At 34.4% G+C, this 20,031-nt stretch overlaps 4 protein-coding genes across 6 annotated transcripts; 2 read left to right on the top strand and 2 right to left on the bottom strand.

The window, feature by feature from the left end:
• The first annotated feature begins 2,146 nt into the window (after positions 1 to 2,146).
• Positions 2,147 to 4,146, top strand: LOC111490823 (protein CDI-like). The gene is made up of 2 exons (XM_023139443.1): positions 2,147 to 2,357; positions 2,985 to 4,146. The coding sequence occupies exon 2, from the start codon at positions 3,036 to 3,038 to the stop codon at positions 3,795 to 3,797; it is 762 nt and encodes a 253-aa protein (XP_022995211.1). The 5' UTR covers positions 2,147 to 2,357; positions 2,985 to 3,035; the 3' UTR covers positions 3,798 to 4,146.
• Positions 4,147 to 5,096: 950 nt separating this feature from the next.
• LOC111490822 lies at positions 5,097 to 10,879 on the top strand. Of its 3 annotated transcripts, none has more exons than XM_023139441.1 (4): positions 5,097 to 5,237; positions 8,068 to 8,296; positions 8,372 to 8,473; positions 9,766 to 10,879. In XM_023139441.1, exons 1-4 carry the CDS (start codon positions 5,229 to 5,231, stop codon positions 10,500 to 10,502), a joined length of 1,077 nt encoding a protein of 358 aa, XP_022995209.1. In that variant the 5' UTR covers positions 5,097 to 5,228; the 3' UTR covers positions 10,503 to 10,879. The 3 variants fall into 3 exon arrangements, with proteins under 3 accessions (XP_022995209.1, XP_022995210.1, XP_022995208.1); XM_023139442.1 differs by lacking the exon at positions 5,097 to 5,237 and adding an exon at positions 5,253 to 6,090; XM_023139440.1 differs by lacking the exon at positions 5,097 to 5,237 and adding an exon at positions 6,099 to 6,314.
• Positions 10,880 to 11,544: 665 nt separating this feature from the next.
• Positions 11,545 to 15,139, bottom strand: LOC111490821 (zinc finger protein 853-like). The gene is made up of 2 exons (XM_023139439.1): positions 14,545 to 15,139; positions 11,545 to 12,524 (listed from the first exon to the last, which is right to left on the bottom strand). The coding sequence occupies exons 1-2, from the start codon at positions 15,075 to 15,077 to the stop codon at positions 11,876 to 11,878; spliced, it is 1,182 nt and encodes a 393-aa protein (XP_022995207.1). The 5' UTR covers positions 15,078 to 15,139; the 3' UTR covers positions 11,545 to 11,875.
• A 1,055-nt stretch (positions 15,140 to 16,194) lies between these two features.
• On the bottom strand, positions 16,195 to 16,856 carry LOC111490824 (glutaredoxin-C13-like). Its single transcript, XM_023139444.1, has one exon. It carries the CDS (start codon positions 16,775 to 16,777, stop codon positions 16,460 to 16,462), a length of 318 nt encoding a protein of 105 aa, XP_022995212.1. The 5' UTR covers positions 16,778 to 16,856; the 3' UTR covers positions 16,195 to 16,459.
• Between the last annotated feature and the right edge of the window lie 3,175 nt (positions 16,857 to 20,031).

The raw sequence follows: 20,031 nt of genomic DNA, 5'->3' as shown, positions 1-20,031 counted from the left end.
GAAGATTAAATTTATACACTTTTAATAGTTGGAAGACTAATTATTACAACCTGAAGTTTAAAAATTAATCGTTATTTCAGTGAAGTATAGGGATAAAAGCGTCATTTAGCCTTTTATTTTTTTTTTAAATCCTAAAACAATTCTCTTATAGATCTTTATTCTTTACGGGGAATAAATAAATAAATAAATAGAAACCAAACAACTTTGAATAGAAACGATATTGATCTTTAGTTTCAAGAATATACTTAAATTTTCAAAAATATTATTTAAAATTTTAAAAAAATAAATTTTTTCGTACCATTAAAATATTTAAAAATAATCTATAAAATATCGATATATTTTTTTGTTTATGACGATAATAATATTTAATTTTTTTCTATGAAAGTAAATAATGTTAATCTTACTTTAAAATTTTATGGAAGGAACATTTAAAAAAATGGACATTAATGAAATTTTCTGAAATTTTTGAAATACGGTTAAATGTTAAAAGTTCAATGATATTTTAGAAAAATTCAAAACTAACCGTATTGATATGGAAATCACTTCAAGTGAATAACAGTAAGATTCTTATTATTTTGTTGATCAAATATCTGAACGCAAAAACACTTGTTTGAGATTCGAATCACTCCACAAGGAAGATCGATCATATCTAACTTGAATATTACTTTTTATCAAATATTTTAAACAAAAACACTCATTTGAAATTTAAAATATTTTACAAGTAAAATTTATCATGTCGAACTTAAATGATTCTCCATGCAACCTAAACTACACATAATTACAAAGAGACTTAGCATTGTCTAAAGGAAACGCTCATTTTATTATAATTTTCAAGTCTATTTACAAATACAACATACATGGTTTTATATAGCCTCAAAATGAAATTATCAAGGCATCTCAATAGTTGTAACATTCATACTTTAGGCGTCATAATTAACTATAATGGAAATGTAAACTAAAGTAAATAAAAATTTTTAAAATACATTTAATAAAATACAATAATTCTAAATTACTATAAATTGTAGTCGAACTAAAATTTATAACAATAAAACTTCATTCTTTTTCGTCGCATAAATTGAAATATTTTTTGATAATTTCAACAGCATTTTCTTTCTATGTTCATTAAAATATATGGTATGATTGATGTCTCTAGTTCCTATCACGTATTTTTTAAAATTTTAAAAGTTTAAAAATATTATTATTATTTTTAAATTTTAAGATAAAATACAAAATTTATAAATATTTTTATTAATTTAATTGAATAATAATTTAGTAAATTGAGAAAAAAGGAAAAACATGTGCCCCAGCCCCTGGTTGGTTACGCTCCTGGTTTCCCATATTACACCCTAAATAATAATTATTATTATATTAAAAAAACAGATATTTTACTTTAAAAGGTATAAATAAATTAATGATGAAATTTATAAAATAATTTATAGGGGAGAGAAGTGCCCATTGTTTCCATACCAACCACAGAAAAAAACTTTTGCCCACCGACAAAGGCAATGGTAGAAGTGTTACGATTGTGTAGCATTTACTTTCCAGCAATAAGTGAGTTACGTCTATATGTTCTCACGTCGCCTACGGCCAAGCGATGTATGCTCGAGCCTCTAACCCCAGTTCAAAAGGAAAGTTTTAGAAAACGAAGTAGAGTGATTTCGAAAGATAGTTTTAAAAATAAGATATGAGAAATTGAAATTGGTGTTGTATTTGAATGTAAACTAGAGACAACAACAACACCTTATTGCATATAACTATCGAGCAGGGAGAAGTTTGTATATACCTATCGAACAGGGATAAGTTGACAACTATTCTATTTTTTTTTTTTCTGCATAAACAATTATAAAATATTTTAAAAAAATTATAGATTAATATACACTTTTTTATTTTTTAAAAAAATGATATAAGTTATTTGTTAATTTACATATTTTTAATAAAATTGGTATATTTTTAAAAAAATATAGCCAGCCAAATTAACATTTTAAAATTGGTATATTTTAAAAAAAATATAGCCAGCCAAATTAACATTTTCACCGACAACATCTTTGCTTTGCTATTTTTTAAAAAAATTAATATAAAATATTTATATTTTTCTTGCCTTTTTTAAAATAAAAAGTGGGGAGTGAACACGTGCTCCTTGCTGGACCCTCTATATCATCTCCCCCGAATTCCCCGACGTCTATCGCCCAAGGAGCGTACCCGCGAAGTTCTCTCCCTCGCAGACGATTTAGAGCGCTCTCTCTACATTTCTTGAACCAAGATTTTCTTCTCAAATCTACAAATACCAGAAGCAAACCTGATTCAAAATTGACTGTTTTCTTCTTCCTCTTCCAAGATCTACATTTGCCTGTTTCTTGGTACACTTCTATCCTTCCTTTTTCTCTTTGATTTCCGAAATTCAATCAGATCTGATGCATTTTCTTTGTGTTTCTTACTTGTATTAGATTTTTTCGTGTTCGTCTTCTCGAATCACTTGTTACGATTTGGATCTTACGAGGATGTGATATATCTTTGCTTTTGTTTCTTTATTGATTATTATTTACAAGACTTTGGAAATGTGTCGGCCGTTTTGTGTTCTTTCTAATTTGAAATCTTTAACATTGTGGGATTATTTTTCATTTCCCTATTGGATCTCTCTGTTTCTTTTGTTTTGCACCCTTGAAGATAACCGTTTCTCTGGCGGTGGTTTGTTTTTTTCGTGTCGCAAATGTATATGATCTATGGTATTTGAGGTCTTCTTATAAATTATCAAACCACCATCCGGAAAGTGTTGTGTTAGAATCCTGCAACGTTGTTGATTTAGAAATGATTTTGTGAATTGGAAATTTGGGTCTAGTGATGGTGATTTGATACTTTATGGAATTTTAATATTTGTGGCCTTCAATGGATTCCGTGTTTAAGGACATCGTTTACGTTTATTGTTGATTCTCTATAGCATTTTATCATTTGGTAGCTAAAATGTGGTTGAATTACTGCAATTTTAGCATTGGAGATTGTTGAATCTGAAGATTTAGTGCCAAAACCATCTGCTTCCAATGGGTTCTTGTAATGGAGAGACTCATTCTGCTGTTGAAGGGTTGGAGCAACCATTTAGGATCTTTGTGGGCTATGATGTTAGTGAAGATCTTGCTTATGAGGTCTGTCGCCATTCCATCTTGAAACGATCTTCAATCCCTGTTGAGATCATTCCAATCAAGCAGGCAGATCTGAGAAAGAATGGTGTGTATTGGCGTGAGAGAGGACAATTGGAAAGCACAGAGTTCTCGTTTTCCCGGTTTTTAACTCCGTCTTTGGCAAATTACAAAGGATGGGCAATGTTTGTGGACTGTGATTTTCTGTATCTAGCTGACATTAAGGAACTGAGGGACTTGATTGACAATAAATATGCAATTATGTGTGTCCACCATGATTACGCACCAAAAGAAACTACAAAAATGGATGGTGCAGTTCAAACTGTGTACCCAAGGAAGAACTGGTCTTCAATGGTTTTGTACAACTGTGGCCATCCAAAGAACAAGGTCTTGACACCTGAGGCTGTCAACACCCAAACTGGTGCTTTTCTTCATAGGTTTCAATGGCTCGAGGATGATGAAATTGGGTCAATCCCTTTTGTTTGGAACTTTCTTGAGGGTCATAACAAGAGTGTGGAGGGTGATTTGAGCACTCTCCCTAAAGCAATCCATTACACTCGCGGTGGGCCGTGGTTCGAAGCTTGGAAGAATTGTGAATTTGCAGATCTCTGGCTGAAAGAAATGGAGGAGTATCAGAAGGAGGCTAAGAACAAATCTGAAGAATAGATGAGATAATAAGCACCGCATGAAAGTAAGTTCTGCTTGATGTTTAGTGGTGGCATTGAAATTCTTTGAACTTTTGGCTTAATATTCTTTAGATTAGATTTTATGTTGGAATGTCTGATTGTGTATGGAGTTCTTATACAATATTCTATAAAATTACGTCTGATACTTATGCCTAACTCAGGTGATCAGACATTAGTAGTGTATTTTCTTAAGCATTCCCCAAGTTATAGGCTGGAGTCTCCTTCCCCATTTATTATATAGTATTTATTATGTAAAATTGTATGAGAAACAAACTATGTGATGAATGTAAAATTTTAGCTTACAATTGCAATACCCAAAATTTATTATTTGAGAACTCATTTGTTTCTAAGGACAATGATTTTGATTTTGAATTATATTCCTCGAAATAACTTTGTCAGACGTCATGTCAATTATCGTTGAGTTGTCACATGGTGTATGAAGAAGTGAAATGACATCACTCATTGAGTTTAGAAGTTGATATAGCTACTCAAGTTTTTCCATTCTAATCATTAATGTTGACTAAGCTCAAAGTTTTTTTTGTGCAGTTACCTACTATATGGGACAATAACACCCGTCCTACAAAGAAGTTATACGAATTCTTATGCCTATAAGTATTAGATGAGAAATCGAATAAGCATGGGATTAAGGAGTGTCGACATAGACGTGGGAAGCCAAATTATCTTTTGTAAAAACAAACATATGGTTGCACGCAAGGCATCAATCTCAACTTGGTAAAAGAGTTTCACTTTTTTTACTATGGGCAATCCTCCATTAAATAATTTTTTTTTACATTAAAAAATAATGAAATAATATATTAAAGTATTACAGATGAATTTGAAAAGGAAAATAAAGTTAGCCTAATTTAGATTAAATATTATTAAAAAAAGCAGATAAACAAATAATTGCAAGTAGAGAAATCAATTTACTGCTGTGATTATCACTAACCAAGTGATTTACTAGGACAATTTTATTAATTATGATTTTAAAAAATAGCTAAGCTTTTACTGATAGAAAGCAATTAATTAATATTTATGTTAGTCATTCCATTAACTTATATTAATTAATAACTATGCATGAAATATTTGTTCAAAAAAGTAAATATCTTTAAAAGAAAAAGAAAAAAAGAAAAAAGAGAGAAAATCCCAAAAGAAGGACCGGAAAATTCCCAGAGAAGGGTTGGGGAACCGCTGAATGGCTGACGTGGAGCTTTAAATAAATAATATAATTCCTTCTTTTATTTATTTATTTATTTCTATCTGTAATAAATATTGGAATTTACGAACCACTTTTAGTTCCTCCTCCTCTCTTCGCTGTCTCTCTCTTCGGGTTTCTGGTTTCACGCTTTACCAGAAATGGACTTCGTAGAAGATAGAGGTTCTGAATCAGAAATCTGAAGCATCGATTGATTAAATGAGTCAGGTTTTTCTCTCTCTTTGTTTCTTCTTCTCATTATTTTTTCTGATTTTTGCCGTTGCTGCCTGTTCTTTTCTTTTTTCCGCTCTTCGATCGTGTGAGCTAATGTATTCCTGTGGTATTTTTGTTTACAAAATGTGTCGCGTTTTGATTTTTGTTAGACTGGAACCTATTTCTTTCGTTTCTGGAGATTTCATTTGCCTTATGGAGTTTCTGGTGACTGTTTCGGTTTTATACGATTGAAGTTTTCGATGTTATTGTGGAACAGCTTGATTCTAGCTTTTATCTTAAAATACTGAGCTGTTCCAATATTTAGATGTATCTGACGGTGACGCGATGTACTATTGCTTATGTGAATTGTGACTGATAACGCTGAAATTCTACAAAAACAGACGTGTTAAAATTTATCATGAATTTAGATTCTAGTTAGACATCTGATCGAATGGCACGTTTGGTGGTGCTGATGTAAATGAATACCAATTAATCGTGCGCAATATAAACTCCAACTGTTGTTATATGCGGGAAAAAACATCGTAGATGAAGAATGGACGAGTGTTTTAAAAGGTGCAGGAATCTAATGCCATCTTCGTAAAGAGTTTGCTACATCATACCCTGAAAATATCATGTATGACATACTAGAAAACATCTCATGCTTCATTGTGGAAATTCTATCATACTATCTTCATGAAGTACTTTGTGTGCGTGCTGACCAATATTTCTAGATAGAATGACTGAGAATTTTGATTGGACGAGCTAAGGATGTTGCATAGCTGTAGTTTTTCAAGTGCTACTGTAATATCTGTGGCAAGGAGGAGATAGTGATGTTGTGCACTTGTGCTATAGTATTATCTGTGCCAAGGTGATCAATCTCTTACTGAATACTTTAATATTCTCTCGTCATTTGCAACAGTTGCATTAGTCTATACCGGAAGCATGTTGACGATACGACTCAATACATGAAAATTCTTGAGAAAAAATAGGACATTCAAATTCCTTCTTGGTCTTAACGACAATCTTGATGAAGTTTGAGGACGAATCATGGGAACCAAGCCGTTGCCAACTCTCTGTGAAGCCTTCTCTAAAGTAAGGCGAACAGAAAGTAGGAAAGTGTAACGATGAGAAAATTAGAACCAATCTCTACACTTTTGGAAGCTTATGCACTTGCTCCCCGTAGTTTTAACCCATAGTACAAGGTGACAATAAGCAGAAACAAAAGAAGACCTTTGTGTGAAAATTCCAAAAAGGTGATTAATATAAAAGACATGCTCGAAGATCCATGGGAAGCCTGATGATTGGAAACCTAAGCATAGCAATGATCATGATGGTAGGGCCTATATGGCTAATGTAGCTTGTGATAATTCTGTCAATTCAGAGTCAACACCATTTAGGAAAGAACAAATAGATGCACTACAAACGGATGACTGGTTGCACAGAAAGTTATACCTACTTCCTTGATAGCTAGTAAAGAAGGGATACAACCTTGGATTTTAGGCTCCGGAGCATCAGGTCATATGACAGAGAATGCATCTCTGTTTCAAAACTATCAAGCTAACAACTCCAACTCCAACTCCTTTTTGAAAATTGTAGATGTGTAATACTCTAAAGTGGTTGGAATAAGTTCAATTAGAGGTATTCAAAATTTATATTTTAGCTTGTATCACATGTGCCAGACTTAGGTTATAATTAACTTTCAATAAATAAATCAACGGGTGATTTTAAATGTGTGACTAGTTAGGAGAAAAGTTGTGCAATATGAGATTGAAGCTTTAAGAAAAATGGCACGTGGATAGTGGTAGGTCTACCTAGTGGAAAATGAATTGTTGGGTGTAAGTGGATCTTTACAGTGAAGCATAAGACTGATGGAAAGGTTGAGAGATCGAAGGACAGACTAATTGCTAGAGGATTTACTCTGTCTTATGGGATTGACTTCCAATATCAAATTAATTAGGTGTTCCTGATTTTTTTATCCATATTTTGATGTTTAATGTTGTTTATAATTACTTAGGTTTGTGTGTATTTCTCCAGACTACAAGCAACACCAGTTCACTAAATCCCAACCCCTATAGATTAAAAAATGAACTCTCTTCAAGGATAGTTACAAATTCCGGTAATATTTGTAGGTTTGCATATATTGCTTATGTATATAGATATAAATATTAAAAATAAAGAGTTGTTAGTTCATTTTATCTAGTATTGAGATTTCTTCAATAGTATCAAACACTTTTTTTTTTACAAGTTTCTTCAACTTCGGTGACATTTCTCTAGATTGAAGTTGGAGATAAGACAATGAATGGGCTTCTCTTTCGTATCTCATCATTAACATTTGGCAAGACAATTTTTCAATTTCACTATTGAATTTCACTATTGATAACATTTCCCCAGAGTTATGTCTCCATCTACTTTTCCATCAACACTTCGCAAAGTGAATCTTCTACAATTCCATCAATATCAATATTCTACTCTTTGGTTACAATTAGAAGCTCAATGATATTAGGCAAGACAATTTTCCAATTTCACTCTTGATAACATTTCTCTAGATTTAAGTCGCCACCTACTTTTCCAACAACATTTTTGCAAAGTGAATCTTCTACATTTCCACCAATATCAATATTCTACTCTTTGTTACAATTAGATGCTCATTGCTGTCTTCTGCATTACTTGTTTTTGCACTCATAAAATATTATTCTTCGTGTCACCAATGTTCCTAGAATTTGAAACCATGGGTTTTCACTTTGAAAGCAACAAAATTCATACTATTTTTTATGCATTTTACATGATCAACCTTCAAGGCATCAAATTACTTTTTAATCTTTTTCTGATATATATCTCACAATAGAGCTTGAATCATCTGGGAACATCTTCCACGCTTCTAGATCCTAAAATGACTCCAAGAACAAGTCGAGGTCCTAGAGCTCAGAAGTCTAGAATTTCTTCCAACGAGGGCCCAAATTGGGTTCTGATTGCTGGGGGTGCATTATTGAGCACCCTATCAGTTCGCCTAGGTTACAAGCTGAAACAAGTGTTTGACACAAGGCAGCTGAAGGATAGTGGCAGTTCTTTAACAGGTCTTGTTATTTATGAATGATTGAAGAAAAATGCCTGGTTGAAGCTTTATTAACTCTGAGTTATTTACTGCTCAGGAAATGCGAAATCTTCTGACAGAAGAAAGGCTGCTGGATGTCGTTGCTCGAATGTATATTCATTTACACGAGATGATGAATGTTGTTTCAACTGTATGCCAGGTTGGTTTTTGTAATCTTTCATCTAGAAGGGAAAAAAGATAGATAACTTTGTAAACACAGTGTTCGGTTAGCTGCTGAGCTAATGAGATTTTTATGTGTGTTTGCATTTTTGTGTTTTACCTTCTCATGTGGTATGGATTCTACTAATATGTTTCTTTGATCTTCTGCTGTCAACATGATGTGCATGTTTATATTTTTTTGTCAATTTGAACTTTGGAGACTCGAAAGGTGGGGATAGGAGGATCTGAAAAAAGAATATCAAAATTTTGGTTTTTTGTCTCTTTAGGTGCTTTTCTTCTTTTATGGACATAGAGATTGAGGCTGAGCTATTCTATGGGAGTTTAATAGCTTTAGTGCAGAAAATTAGTTGTTTTGTATTAGACAAGTTAGGGCCTATCTGGTATGTGATTTGGATTAAGTTTTTTTTTTGTTTATTTATTTCCCTTTTTTTAGATTGGCAAAATAAATAAATTTAAGAAATAGCTGTTTGGTGGGCACAATTTTTGAAAACTCAATCTGGATTTGATAACTTAGAAGGGCTTTATTTTGAAAACAGGTTTGAGGTGTTTTCAAAATTTTCAGATTTGAAAGCTGAATACCTCGAAACCATCTTTTTTTAGGGTGGGGGTTTCCTTCTAGCCATAGCATGCAGGAGAGAGGAGGGTTCTTCTCCATGAGTCATCTGGAAGGGGTTTCCCTCTTGCCATATCATATCTCGAGATTGGGGGGAAGGTTGTTGTGGACTGTGCTATGAGGCTAACCTTTGCCGTGGCCTTGCATCGTTTTGGAAATCATGCTGCAGCGATGGCTACATGAGGTTTCCTTCATGGAGGTTGTTTCCGTGCTGGCATGCTGACCAGGCCCAGTTTGGATTTCTTTGTTCTTTCCATATTCGCTGCACTTGGTGTTGCCATTTCATCTTGCATAGTCTGTCTTTGGGATGTGGGGCTAAATTTTTCCCCTTTCAATTCTCCTTGTAATTTCGCCTTTTAATTCCACACCAACTACTCCTTTTAACTAAATAGGAAGTTTGGGCTCCATCCTTATAAGTTGCCCTCAAACGAGAAATGAGGTTTCAAAAGGCACTCTCATAAATTGTTGGAAAGATATCACAATGTTTTATTGTTTTTATCTAACTATTGCCTTAATGAGTGAGATTCAATAGATGAAGATTCTCATTTTGGCTGATTCAACTTGTGACCTTTAAGATGGTAGTTGAATAATTTATGCAGCTTTTGGCTCTATTTTACTATTGTTTGTGTTCTAATGACGGAGTTATATTGGATATGCAGGGACGCAGTGTACAACGGATGTAAAGTGTCCACCTACTGACCAAATGGTGGTTGCCTCTGAAAGCGCCCTTCCTTTGGTTATGGTTCCTGCTTCTGAATTCAACAAGAACGGTGTAATTTGGGCATCATCTCCTGACCCGCTCGAGTTGCCTGCAAAGCAATTCCACCACTCAAACTGCTCAGATTCACCTTGTGTTTCAGAGTCTGGTTCTGATATCTTCAGCAAGCGTGAAGTGATTCATAAGTTGAGGCACCAGTTGAAAAGGAGGGATGATATGATACTGGAAATGCAAGATCAAATTGTTCACTTGCAAAATTCTCTTAACGCTCAGGTAGCCCATTCCTCCCATTTACAGTCACAGCTTGATGCTTCAAACCAAGACTTGTTTGATTCAGAAAGAGAGATTCAGAGGCTTAGAAAAGTAATTGCAGATCACTGTTTGGGGCAAGCAAGCCCCAAAGATAAGTCACCTTCCACGGTAAGAAGTTGGCCAAATGAGACGAGAAACGGTCACGTAAATGGCTATATGGATGTCAATTGCAATTTTGAGGTAACTGAGAAAGTAAGAGATGGGGAGAAGATTGAGATGTTGAAAAAGGAGGTGGGGGACTTGAAGGAGTTGATAGAAGGAAAAAAATATTTATTACAAAGCTACAAGGAGCAGAAAACAGAACTGTCTTTGAAGATCAAGGAATTGCAACAGAGATTAGACTCTCAACTCCCCAATATTTTGTAGGATAATTCTAGATTTTGTGCATTCTTTGCATGTCCCATTTTCAAAGTATGATCTCAATTTTTATTGAGCACCATCTTCTCCCTCCCATTTTCAGTTTCGGTTCCAGTTTTTGGTTGGTTAACTAGTATAGGGTTAGATGTTTGATGCATTGTATTCTTCAATGGGGTGCAATTTTAAGTAAGCCATGAGTGATATATTTGGGGTTGAAAAGACAAAGCTCTAGATGTAGTTGGCCACTTGCTCTTTGAGGAATGTTTGTTTTCTTGATTGGTTTTCTCATTTTCAAAAATCCTCCCAAGTTTGTTCTTGGAATGGGAGGTTTGGTTGTTTGCTAAATTTGTTAGCTGAAATATTAAGATTCATGTATGTGATTCCTTGCAAAAGCATTAGAAAGAGCCTTGATCTTCAGTTGGCTGAGGTTCATTTTAGGTATCTTAGGTATCTCCACTATTGTATGATACTGTCCACTTTGAACATAAGCTCTCATAGCTTTGCTTTGGACTTTCCCAAGAGGTCTCATATCAAAGAAGATAGAATTCTTCCCTTATAAAATCTATGATCTTCCACTAAATTAATAAATGTGACACACTCCCAATAATCGTCAACCATTCTTTTATAATATATTAATCAATGTGACACTAAATTAATAAAAATCACTTTTAGAAAAAAATCTCTTAAAGATTATAAATTTTTTTAAAAATATTAATTGGAAGCCTCTTTCAACTTTTTTACCGATTTTTTTTAATTGTTATTTCAAAATTATTTTTATTCATTCATAAGCCCTTTTAGAAAAGATGTCAATATATATATAGACTTGGAATTAATATCATATAACGGGTAAATATTTTAATTTAACAAAAATAAATTGAATTTATAACTTGAATACTGTATTTATTTTTATTTTTTTTTAAAAAAAAGTTATCATTTTTATCATAATTCTAAATTTTAAAATTTAAAATTCAAAATCTGAATACAATAAAAAAAAATTAAAAAATTATACTCATAATTTCTACTGAAAAGCAAGTTTCAAAAATATGTTTACCAAAAGCATATTCTCTTCAATTCTTGCTACTTTCCAAATCTTTTTTCTATCACATCATATACTACTTTTTAAGTACAGCATGTTCCCTTTTGGAAATTGTAATACTTCTATCACCAATATAGAGAAGTACAAGTAATACATGTATTTCCTACACAAAGATCCAACGTACCCATCATCCTCGACTGGTAATTCGGCTTTCGTCTCATATGCAAGCACGTCCTCTACTGTTCGTCAAATACACAAGAACATCCCATTTTAAGCGAACCTCGGTGATTGGAGAAAACAGCTCTACTTCACTTAAACTCCATTGTTAAGCTGTTCCACCAAGATTTCATCTCGTATTCAGGTCAAATTCCCCGACTTCGCGCCAACTATCGTGCATGCCTGTATCGCCATTCTCAGCCTCCTCATCATTTAATAGATCCTCTGATGCTTCTTTATCATCTCCCTGTGTGTTGTTGTTTCCCCATCCATTGACCATTTCATTTGGAAGAACTTGCTCCTGCTCCCCAACACCATGGCCAACTCGAACATTGCTGCTTTGGGACCCAACATGTGCACCTGTTCTAATGGGACCACGAACCATCATTTCGTTAGCCTGTGGTTCAGCCCTCGTTAGGTCAGTCGTCTGCATCATTGCTGCCATCCGCATTTTGGCATCATGAGCCTCTCTTCCAGCCTTCCCTCTCAATTCAATCTCAGCTTTTAGTTCCAAGAGGTTCCGTTTCTCCTCTTGCATAAGGGCTTGTTCAAACATCAATCTCTCTTCTGAACGGAACTCCCCCAGTGTCCTTTTGTGAGTTATGATGTTAAAAGCCAACACCTGCTTCTCAAAAGTGGCAATGAATTCAGAAATTTTGGCTGAGATGTTATGGTCCCACTGCTGAGAGCGTGACAGCATTTGGCCAGTTGGATCAGAGTCGAGGATTCTATCATCTTCTTCGGCCTCATAGTCGGCCACCACATGATAAGGCAGCAGCCTGTACAATTTTTTTGCATAATGCATCAATGAATCATCAAATTGTGATAAGAATATGGAAGAACAGATGCTATAAAGCATGCTACTCCCAACACTTCGAGTTATCCAGTGCTCCTTCACACTCATACAAACAACCAAGTAATAGAAGGAATGGGCAAAGACCATATGGACCTAGTTTAAATTTTAAACAGATCGACCATGTATCATTATAATGGTCAATGAATTTTTAGAATTTTAGGTAGTATGGGGATTGTAACTGTCAATGTATCCTTGACTCTACAAAAGAGATCTTAAGAAACTACTACATTGGTAAAATGAAACATACGAAAGGACTAACAAAACCACGAGTGGACGGCACTAAAAGAAAATCCAACAGGGTACAACACTTTAAGGAAATGCTATAATTTGGAATAAAGAGAATCTTGAGAGAGAGAACCCAGTATAAGAAACACCGGATTAAACCGAATTCCCTCAAGGATCTTCCTAAATTTTGAAAGACCTTCCGTTTTTTTTTCTCTGCCCAGATAGTCCCCAGAGTTAACATGGATTCTTCTGTTTTCCCTCACATTTTGCAGCATCAATCCCGAAAAAGGGAGTGTTTTCATCCCCCTCCACAAGCATTTGAATTTGCACTTTCCAAAGCATCAAGGACATCCATTAAAGGAAATCTATAACCCTATAGAAGGGCTTCATGATAGAAGTAACATGATCAGTAGGGATTTTCCAAAAGACAGCTGCAGGACAATAAAATCACCAACCGATATCCATGTCTCACTAAAGCCTACCGAACTTTCCAATACAACCCGTAAGTCTTTAGTGTCTTGAGGAACAGCCACAGGCATATAAAAATGAAAAATGATGATGATAATAATTAAATATAAATGAATAAAACAAGAAGTCTCAGATTAAGAGAGAGAGCACCTCCATCAAGGATCATGGATCATGGATAATTCCCCATTATAATAATATCACCGGAGAACCCGAGGAAATTAAAAGATGGCCAGCCAATCTTGGAAGCCCCAAATGAAGTTAGGAAGAAGATACCCAAATTACCAAACTTTTATTGCTTGAAAAATTTACCAAACAGAGAGCCCGAACTGTACGTGGGCTGCAAACTCCTAATGTCCCAGCTAAGGATTCTCATTTGAAAACATAAACTCATTGAGAAGAAACCACATTAACCTTGTCAATGTTAACAGAAATGCGGAGATTGTGAACTTTCCCCAATACAGAATTTTTGCTTTTGCCTCTTGATTTGTCTTAGAGAAATCCGTAGAAAGGGAGGCCATACGCAGTATGAAAATACTATATTGAGGCCCAAATTAGATTAAGAAATCAAGGGAGGAAATAGTTCCAGTCTATTAGAATTGCTATAAGAATAGAATTTGGATAAAAATTCATTGTAACTTCGCCAACAATCTCCCTGGAACACCATGATTCACAGGATGATCAGGAGGAGGTGTGGTTTCTCATTAGGCTTAATGCCTCTACTTGGGGCCTCGGTTTCCAAGGAATATTGTAATTCTCTGTTAGGTTTTGTTGTTTGGAACTGGAAGCCTTTTTTGCATAGCTAACGTTCGACTTCCATTGGTGGGCTTTTTCTGCGTGCCCTTTTCGTGTCGAGAAACAAAAGTTAGTCAGTCACCAATCCAAGCAATAATTAGAATTTGCATAACACAATTCATAATTGCAAGAATAGAATCTAGATCTACTGCACCAGATGCATCGTATTCACGGGGAGCCAAATTCTATGCAGTGTGCTTAGTAATCTCAACACAAATACTACTAGTTTCCTTTCCTTTTCTACAGGTGTCATCTTAATCCGTTAAGCTCCTTTAAGTAAGCACACGCTATAATCCAAATTCATATGGTCCTAAACTAATGATCGGAACGGGATTTAAAAGAATGATAAATTCAAAATTCAAAATCCTCACTAGCAATAGTCTTTGAACATAATTATATACTATTAGGAACTTCACACAAAAAACAGTACTAGAAACACGCATTTGAAAATGACGAACCTCTCGCAAGCATCTTCAAGGGAACCAAAAGGGCGCTTAATGTCAGGATGGCACACACGCCAAGCGTCCTGATAAGCCATCTGGAGTTCCGCCTGGTTTCCGGTTCGCATTGCCCTCTGTTGCAGCTGGTGTTGTTGCTGTTGCTGCTGTTTCTGCTGCTGCAATAGTTGTGACGGTGGTTGAGTGGGACTAGGGTTAGACTGCAAATTAGGAACAGACGCGGTTGGATTAGGGTTAAGGTTTTGATGGAGATTAATGGATCCAGGGCGGAGATGAAGACCCGGTGGGCGCAAATGGGCGTCGATATTGGAAGGAAAGCGAGAGATAGCGGCAGCCTGTTGCTGTTTCTGCAATTGTTGAAGAAGAAGAAATTGCTGGTGCTGCTGAGTTTGTTGCTGCTGCTGTTGCTGTTGCTTTTTGTGCTGTTGCAGTAGCAGCTGTTGTTGGTGATGAGCAGCCATTGCCGTCGCCTTGGCTTCGTCCATTTCGCTCGCTTCTCGGAGGACTCTGCTGAATGAGAGGGGAAATGGCATCTACGGCCGACGCCGTTCCCACAGACGAAGGAAGATTCGAATTGCCATCGTGGGATTGGCCGTACCCGAGCGCAGCTCTTGTAATATATTAAAATTTTAATTTTTTTTACTTTCAAAAAATCTTAAAATTTATTATTTATATATATATATATATATACACGCCTTATTTTCTATTTATTTTTAAATTAAAATTTTAAAGTTTTGATCTTTATCATTTAAATTTAGTTTTCATTTGACTACTGTGGGTGAGATTAGGTTTTTATTTGACTCCGGTCAATGAGATTCGGTTGTTATAAATGGTATGGTGTGATAAATGAACCTATTCACAGAACAACAGTATGTCTACCTACCTACATCAACATTGGTTAGAAAGTATTATTTTTAATTTCATAAATTATGTAATGGTCAAATAAGTCAATTTGACTTCGTTTGTGGGGGATGAAAGGGGCTCGGGATTAAATCCCAATCACAAACGTCTCTTGTCTGGAGACTATGAATACCCGCAATATGTTACGATCACAAACGTCTCTTGTCGGAAGACTACGAATATCCAAAATATGTTAGGTAAAAATGAGATTCGTTGATGAATGTAATTCATATCTCAAATTCAGAAGTTTTCCCTAAGAAATCTGTTCATCATATTTGTCATTTCTAACTTTCAAGTATTCGTGTGGTAGAATTGTCATTCAATCGCCTTGATCATGTTCGATTGTGAAGTAATTCAATTTAGAGCAAGGCTTCCAAATCTTGTTTCTAGATCTTAGGTAATCTAATTCTAGCGGTTATCCAAATTTTATACAAACAGTTGTTAATTACTTTGGTTTCTTACCTCAACAAAGGCTTTGATAGTTGTGCTGAGAATTAAAGTTGCCTATCTGGATTGTGAGATCCGCATTGGTCGAAAAGTGGAAGAAATCATTTCTTACAAGAAGACGGACATCTTTCCCACCCAAGGAGAGGTTGACAACAATATGTAACAGGTCAAAACAGACAATATATACTAACGGTGAGATTGAGCGGTTACAAGTTCCTTTACTTTGGACAAGATTTCACTATTTTGTACGAGTTACACCAAAATAATCACTATTTTTTTTCAGAAGGGTTTCAATAGATCTTAGAATATTTTACATATAGATCGATAAACCGATAAAAATAACAATATAACAACGAACAAGAACAAAAATCAGGAAATAGAGCGAGGAGTAAGGATTAAAAATATGGAAAAGAAAAGGTCTATGTTATAAAGCCCAAATCAACATTGAGACTAGTTGACATACACTTAGTTTTATTCATTACACACACGACATAATAACATAGAAAGCTGCTAAGTTTTGGAGAATCCGAGGTTGAGTTAGTTGTTCCATAGGATCATATCACAAGCTCTAGTTCTCTTGAACCACCTTGAAGGGCTTCAGCATTCGATTGAGCTCTCCGCTGAGGTGCAGCGACATGACTTCGTTGGTTGAGCCGACGAGGTCCCCGGCGATGAAGACGGCGGGGACGGCGGGCGTATGGCAGCCTTGTAGCCTTACAAGAGCCTTCTCCATGTCCCGGGCATCAGGGTCCTGGTCCAGCTCGTACACCAAGGGGCTAACTCCAAGCTCCCTTAGAAGAACATTGACTGCATAACAAAGGCAGCATGAAGTCTTACTTATTATCAGCACCTCATGCTCAGCTGCTAATCTCTTCACCCTTTCCATCCCAAATAATAACTTATATATCAATCCCTTTTGTTGTAGCGGTGGTGGCTTGGCTTGAGATGGCCTCAATGCAGCTAGCGCTCTAATGCTTTGGGTTTGGAGTTTATATATATATATATATATATATAAATAAGAGAAAGTTGAAAATGATGGATCGTTCAAAGAGGATTCTTTCTTTAAAGATTCAAAACTAACCAAGAATCTTGCAAGTAGTAGGGATTATTTTTTATGTTACTGGTAGTTTTAGCCTATTATGTATAGTCATCAGCTACACGGTTTTAAACACGTCTATTAGGAGGAGGTTTCCACATTTTTATAAGGAATTTTTCGCATTCCCTTCTCCAACCGATGTGGAATCTCACAATCCACTCCCCTTGAGGACCTAACATTCTTACTGCCACACTGCCCCTCAAGCCACCGCTGGTAGATATTGTTCTTTTTAGGCTTTCCCTTAATGTTTTTGGAACGCGTCTATTAAGGAGGTTTCCACACTTAATGAGTGATTCGTTCCCCTCTCTTTAGAAGACATGTTTTTAGAACTATGAAACTGATGTGATATGTAAAAGTCCAAAGTGAACAATACATTTGGGATTGAGCAGTTACAAATAGTATTAAAGTCATATATCGAATTGTGTATTAAGGAGGACGCTAGGTTTCAAGGAGTGAATTGTGAAATTCCACGTTTGTTGATGAGAGAAAAGAAGTATTCATTGGACGTGGAAACCTCTCCACAAAATATGATATTTTCCATGAACGAGGGAACGAACAATAATATAAATAAAGAAAGATCGGTTGGAGGATTCAATAAAAAGCAAGGGATTCCACAAAATCGCCACCTTTTGAATCTTTGTGCTGGAGGATTTGAACGGCTGCGATTCTCTTGCAGGACCAGCTTGATCCATACCTAGTCCTTAGGCTAGCTTTTCAAGAAATTCTTCAATTAAATTTTAATTTGTTCATATATTGAATTATAATCTCATTTGAATTAGATTTACGTCTTTGTAGAATAACTTTTGAAAAAAAAAATACTTAAAAAAAAAAATAGAATCAACTGAAGAACGAAGCATTCCAGTGTGAAAATCTCTCCCTAATAGACATGTTTTAAAGTTATGAGACCAAAATAGACAATATCTACTAGCAAGTGAGCTTAGATATAGTTTACACAATTTAATATTTTATTGTTATATAAAAATAAGAGAATATCTACTTTATTTTGACCAACTTTATTTTGAAAAGAACATGTATTCGAACCCGCTTTTAGTGGAAGCTAGCTTTTTCTCGAAAGAATGTGTGAATCTCCTTATAACATGTGTGCGCATGAATAGTGAATCGGGGCCTGTAAAGAACAATTGACGTAAGAAAATTGTGGTGGAAAAATATTCTCGGCTTTGATAAAGTTATTAGTGTATTCTTGAACTATAACAACTCAAGCCCACCGCTAGAAAATATTATTCGTTTTGGCTTCGTCGTCAACCTTGCAATTGCTAGTAAGAGGTTTCCACACTCTTATAAATAATGTTTCGTTTTTCTCTCCAACCGATGTGGGATCTCATGACCCCCTTAGGGCCCAACGTCCTCGATGGCACACCGCTCAATGTCTGGCTATGATACCATTTGTAATATAGCCAAAACCAACTGCTAACAATATATTGTCCACTTCGACCCGTTATGTATTATCGTCAGCTTTATCGTTTTAAAATGCATCTACTAGGAAGAGGTTTTCACATTTTTATAAAAATTGTTTCGTTCCTCTATCCAACCGATATGAGATTTCACATAAAAAATATGTCGTTGACATATAAGAAGATTGTGTTATAAACCCAGTACGCCTTACAACATGTCCATGTTTCTTGCTCGTTAGAGCCTTTTGTGTTTAACGCAACAATACCATAATAAATATTGCTTTCAAGTTATGAACCATCACGTAATTTGGGTAGAATAAAAGTAACGCGAAAAATTAATAATTTGGTATAATATGATTTCTTAACAAATTTTAGAGTCGAACACTTATATGAGAAATTTTCCAACTTTCTCGTCAACTTTACGGGGCACAAGATTCTAATCAAACCTTGTTATATGTGTTGGATGATGCAAGTCCCACATCAGCTAATTTAGGGAATGACCATGGGTTTATAAACAAATAATACTCTCTCCATTGGTACGAAGCTTTTACAGAAGATTAAAGCAAGTCATGATAGCTTATGCTCAAAATGAACAATATCATATCATTGTAGAGAGTCGTGTTCATCTAACAATGTGGAAATAGTAAACATATATGTACCCATATATATATATACAACTTTTTCGTACCTTGTTATGTGAAGATATCACACATATACACCCTCCATCTTTATATTGAAAATACGACTATAGTTTCACTATGCTAAATAATATGTTGACCATGCCTAATAAATTTTTTAATTTTTAATTTTTATTTTTAAAATTAATTTACTAGAACCATGATATATTTTTTATTTTTAAAATTAATTTACTAGAACCATGATATATTTTTTATTTTTTAAATTAATTTATTAGAACCCTGATATATTTTTTATTTTTAAAATTAATTTACTAGAACCATGATATATTTTTTATTTTTAAAATTAATTTACTAGAACTATGATATATTTTTTATTTTTTAAATTAATTTACTAGAACCGTGATAGAGATGTCTACGGTAGGATGGAGACCCACCACCTATTTCCTTTCTATTTCTATTAATTTTTTTTTGTTTATATCTCATAGTAATGTTCTTATTAACGTAATTTCAAAAAATTAAAATTTTAATATAACATAATCGTTAATAATTAAACAAAAAATTTAAGACCGTTTTTAGTTTAAATATTATAATCGAAGTATTGAAATGAAATAATTTATTTTTTTAGTATACTTTAAATAAATAATAAATATATATATATATAAATCGGAATGGCAAATTGGACTGAAATAGAGCATATAATCCTATCACTAGCTCAATTTATAATATTTCTCACTTCCTCCCCATTTCCTATCTAAACGGGAATCCCCTTCCTATATAGGATAGGTCCACATGGAACTCCGACCCCATGAAGTATTTTTATTAATTTTCATCTCTACCTTCAATAAAAGAAAAAAAAATAAATTTAAAGTTGGTAATAAATATTATTTATTTATATATTTATAAATTAAGTTTATATAGTAAAATGTTGATTTAATTCAAGTTTCTGTTAAAATTGATGAAAATATGAATTCCGTTAAATATAAATTTAAATACT

Source organism: Cucurbita maxima, unplaced genomic scaffold, assembly GCF_002738345.1.
Source record: "Cucurbita maxima cultivar Rimu unplaced genomic scaffold, Cmax_1.0 Cma_Scf00016, whole genome shotgun sequence".
Taxonomy (NCBI): Eukaryota; Viridiplantae; Streptophyta; class Magnoliopsida; order Cucurbitales; family Cucurbitaceae; genus Cucurbita; species Cucurbita maxima.
The sequence above is the reverse complement of the archived record's forward strand: the minus strand, read 5'-3'. Positions and strand labels throughout refer to the sequence as shown.

Coding starts and splice junctions, on each gene's coding strand:
- LOC111490824 (XM_023139444.1), bottom strand. CDS start 16,777: ATGGAAAGGGTGAAGAGATTAGCAGCTGAGCATGAGGTGCTGATAATA.
- LOC111490823 (XM_023139443.1), top strand. CDS start 3,036: ATGGGTTCTTGTAATGGAGAGACTCATTCTGCTGTTGAAGGGTTGGAG.
- LOC111490822 (XM_023139440.1), top strand. CDS start 6,270: ATGGGAACCAAGCCGTTGCCAACTCTCTGTGAAGCCTTCTCTAAA. Junction 6,315..8,067: donor TCTGTGAAGCCTTCTCTAAA/GTAAGGCGAACA, acceptor ATCTCACAATAG/AGCTTGAATCATCTGGGAAC. Junction 8,297..8,371: donor TAGTGGCAGTTCTTTAACAG/GTCTTGTTATTT, acceptor TTTACTGCTCAG/GAAATGCGAAATCTTCTGAC.
- LOC111490821 (XM_023139439.1), bottom strand. CDS start 15,077: ATGCCATTTCCCCTCTCATTCAGCAGAGTCCTCCGAGAAGCGAGCGAA. Junction 12,525..14,544: donor CTTGAAGATGCTTGCGAGAG/GTTCGTCATTTT, acceptor AAAATTGTACAG/GCTGCTGCCTTATCATGTGG.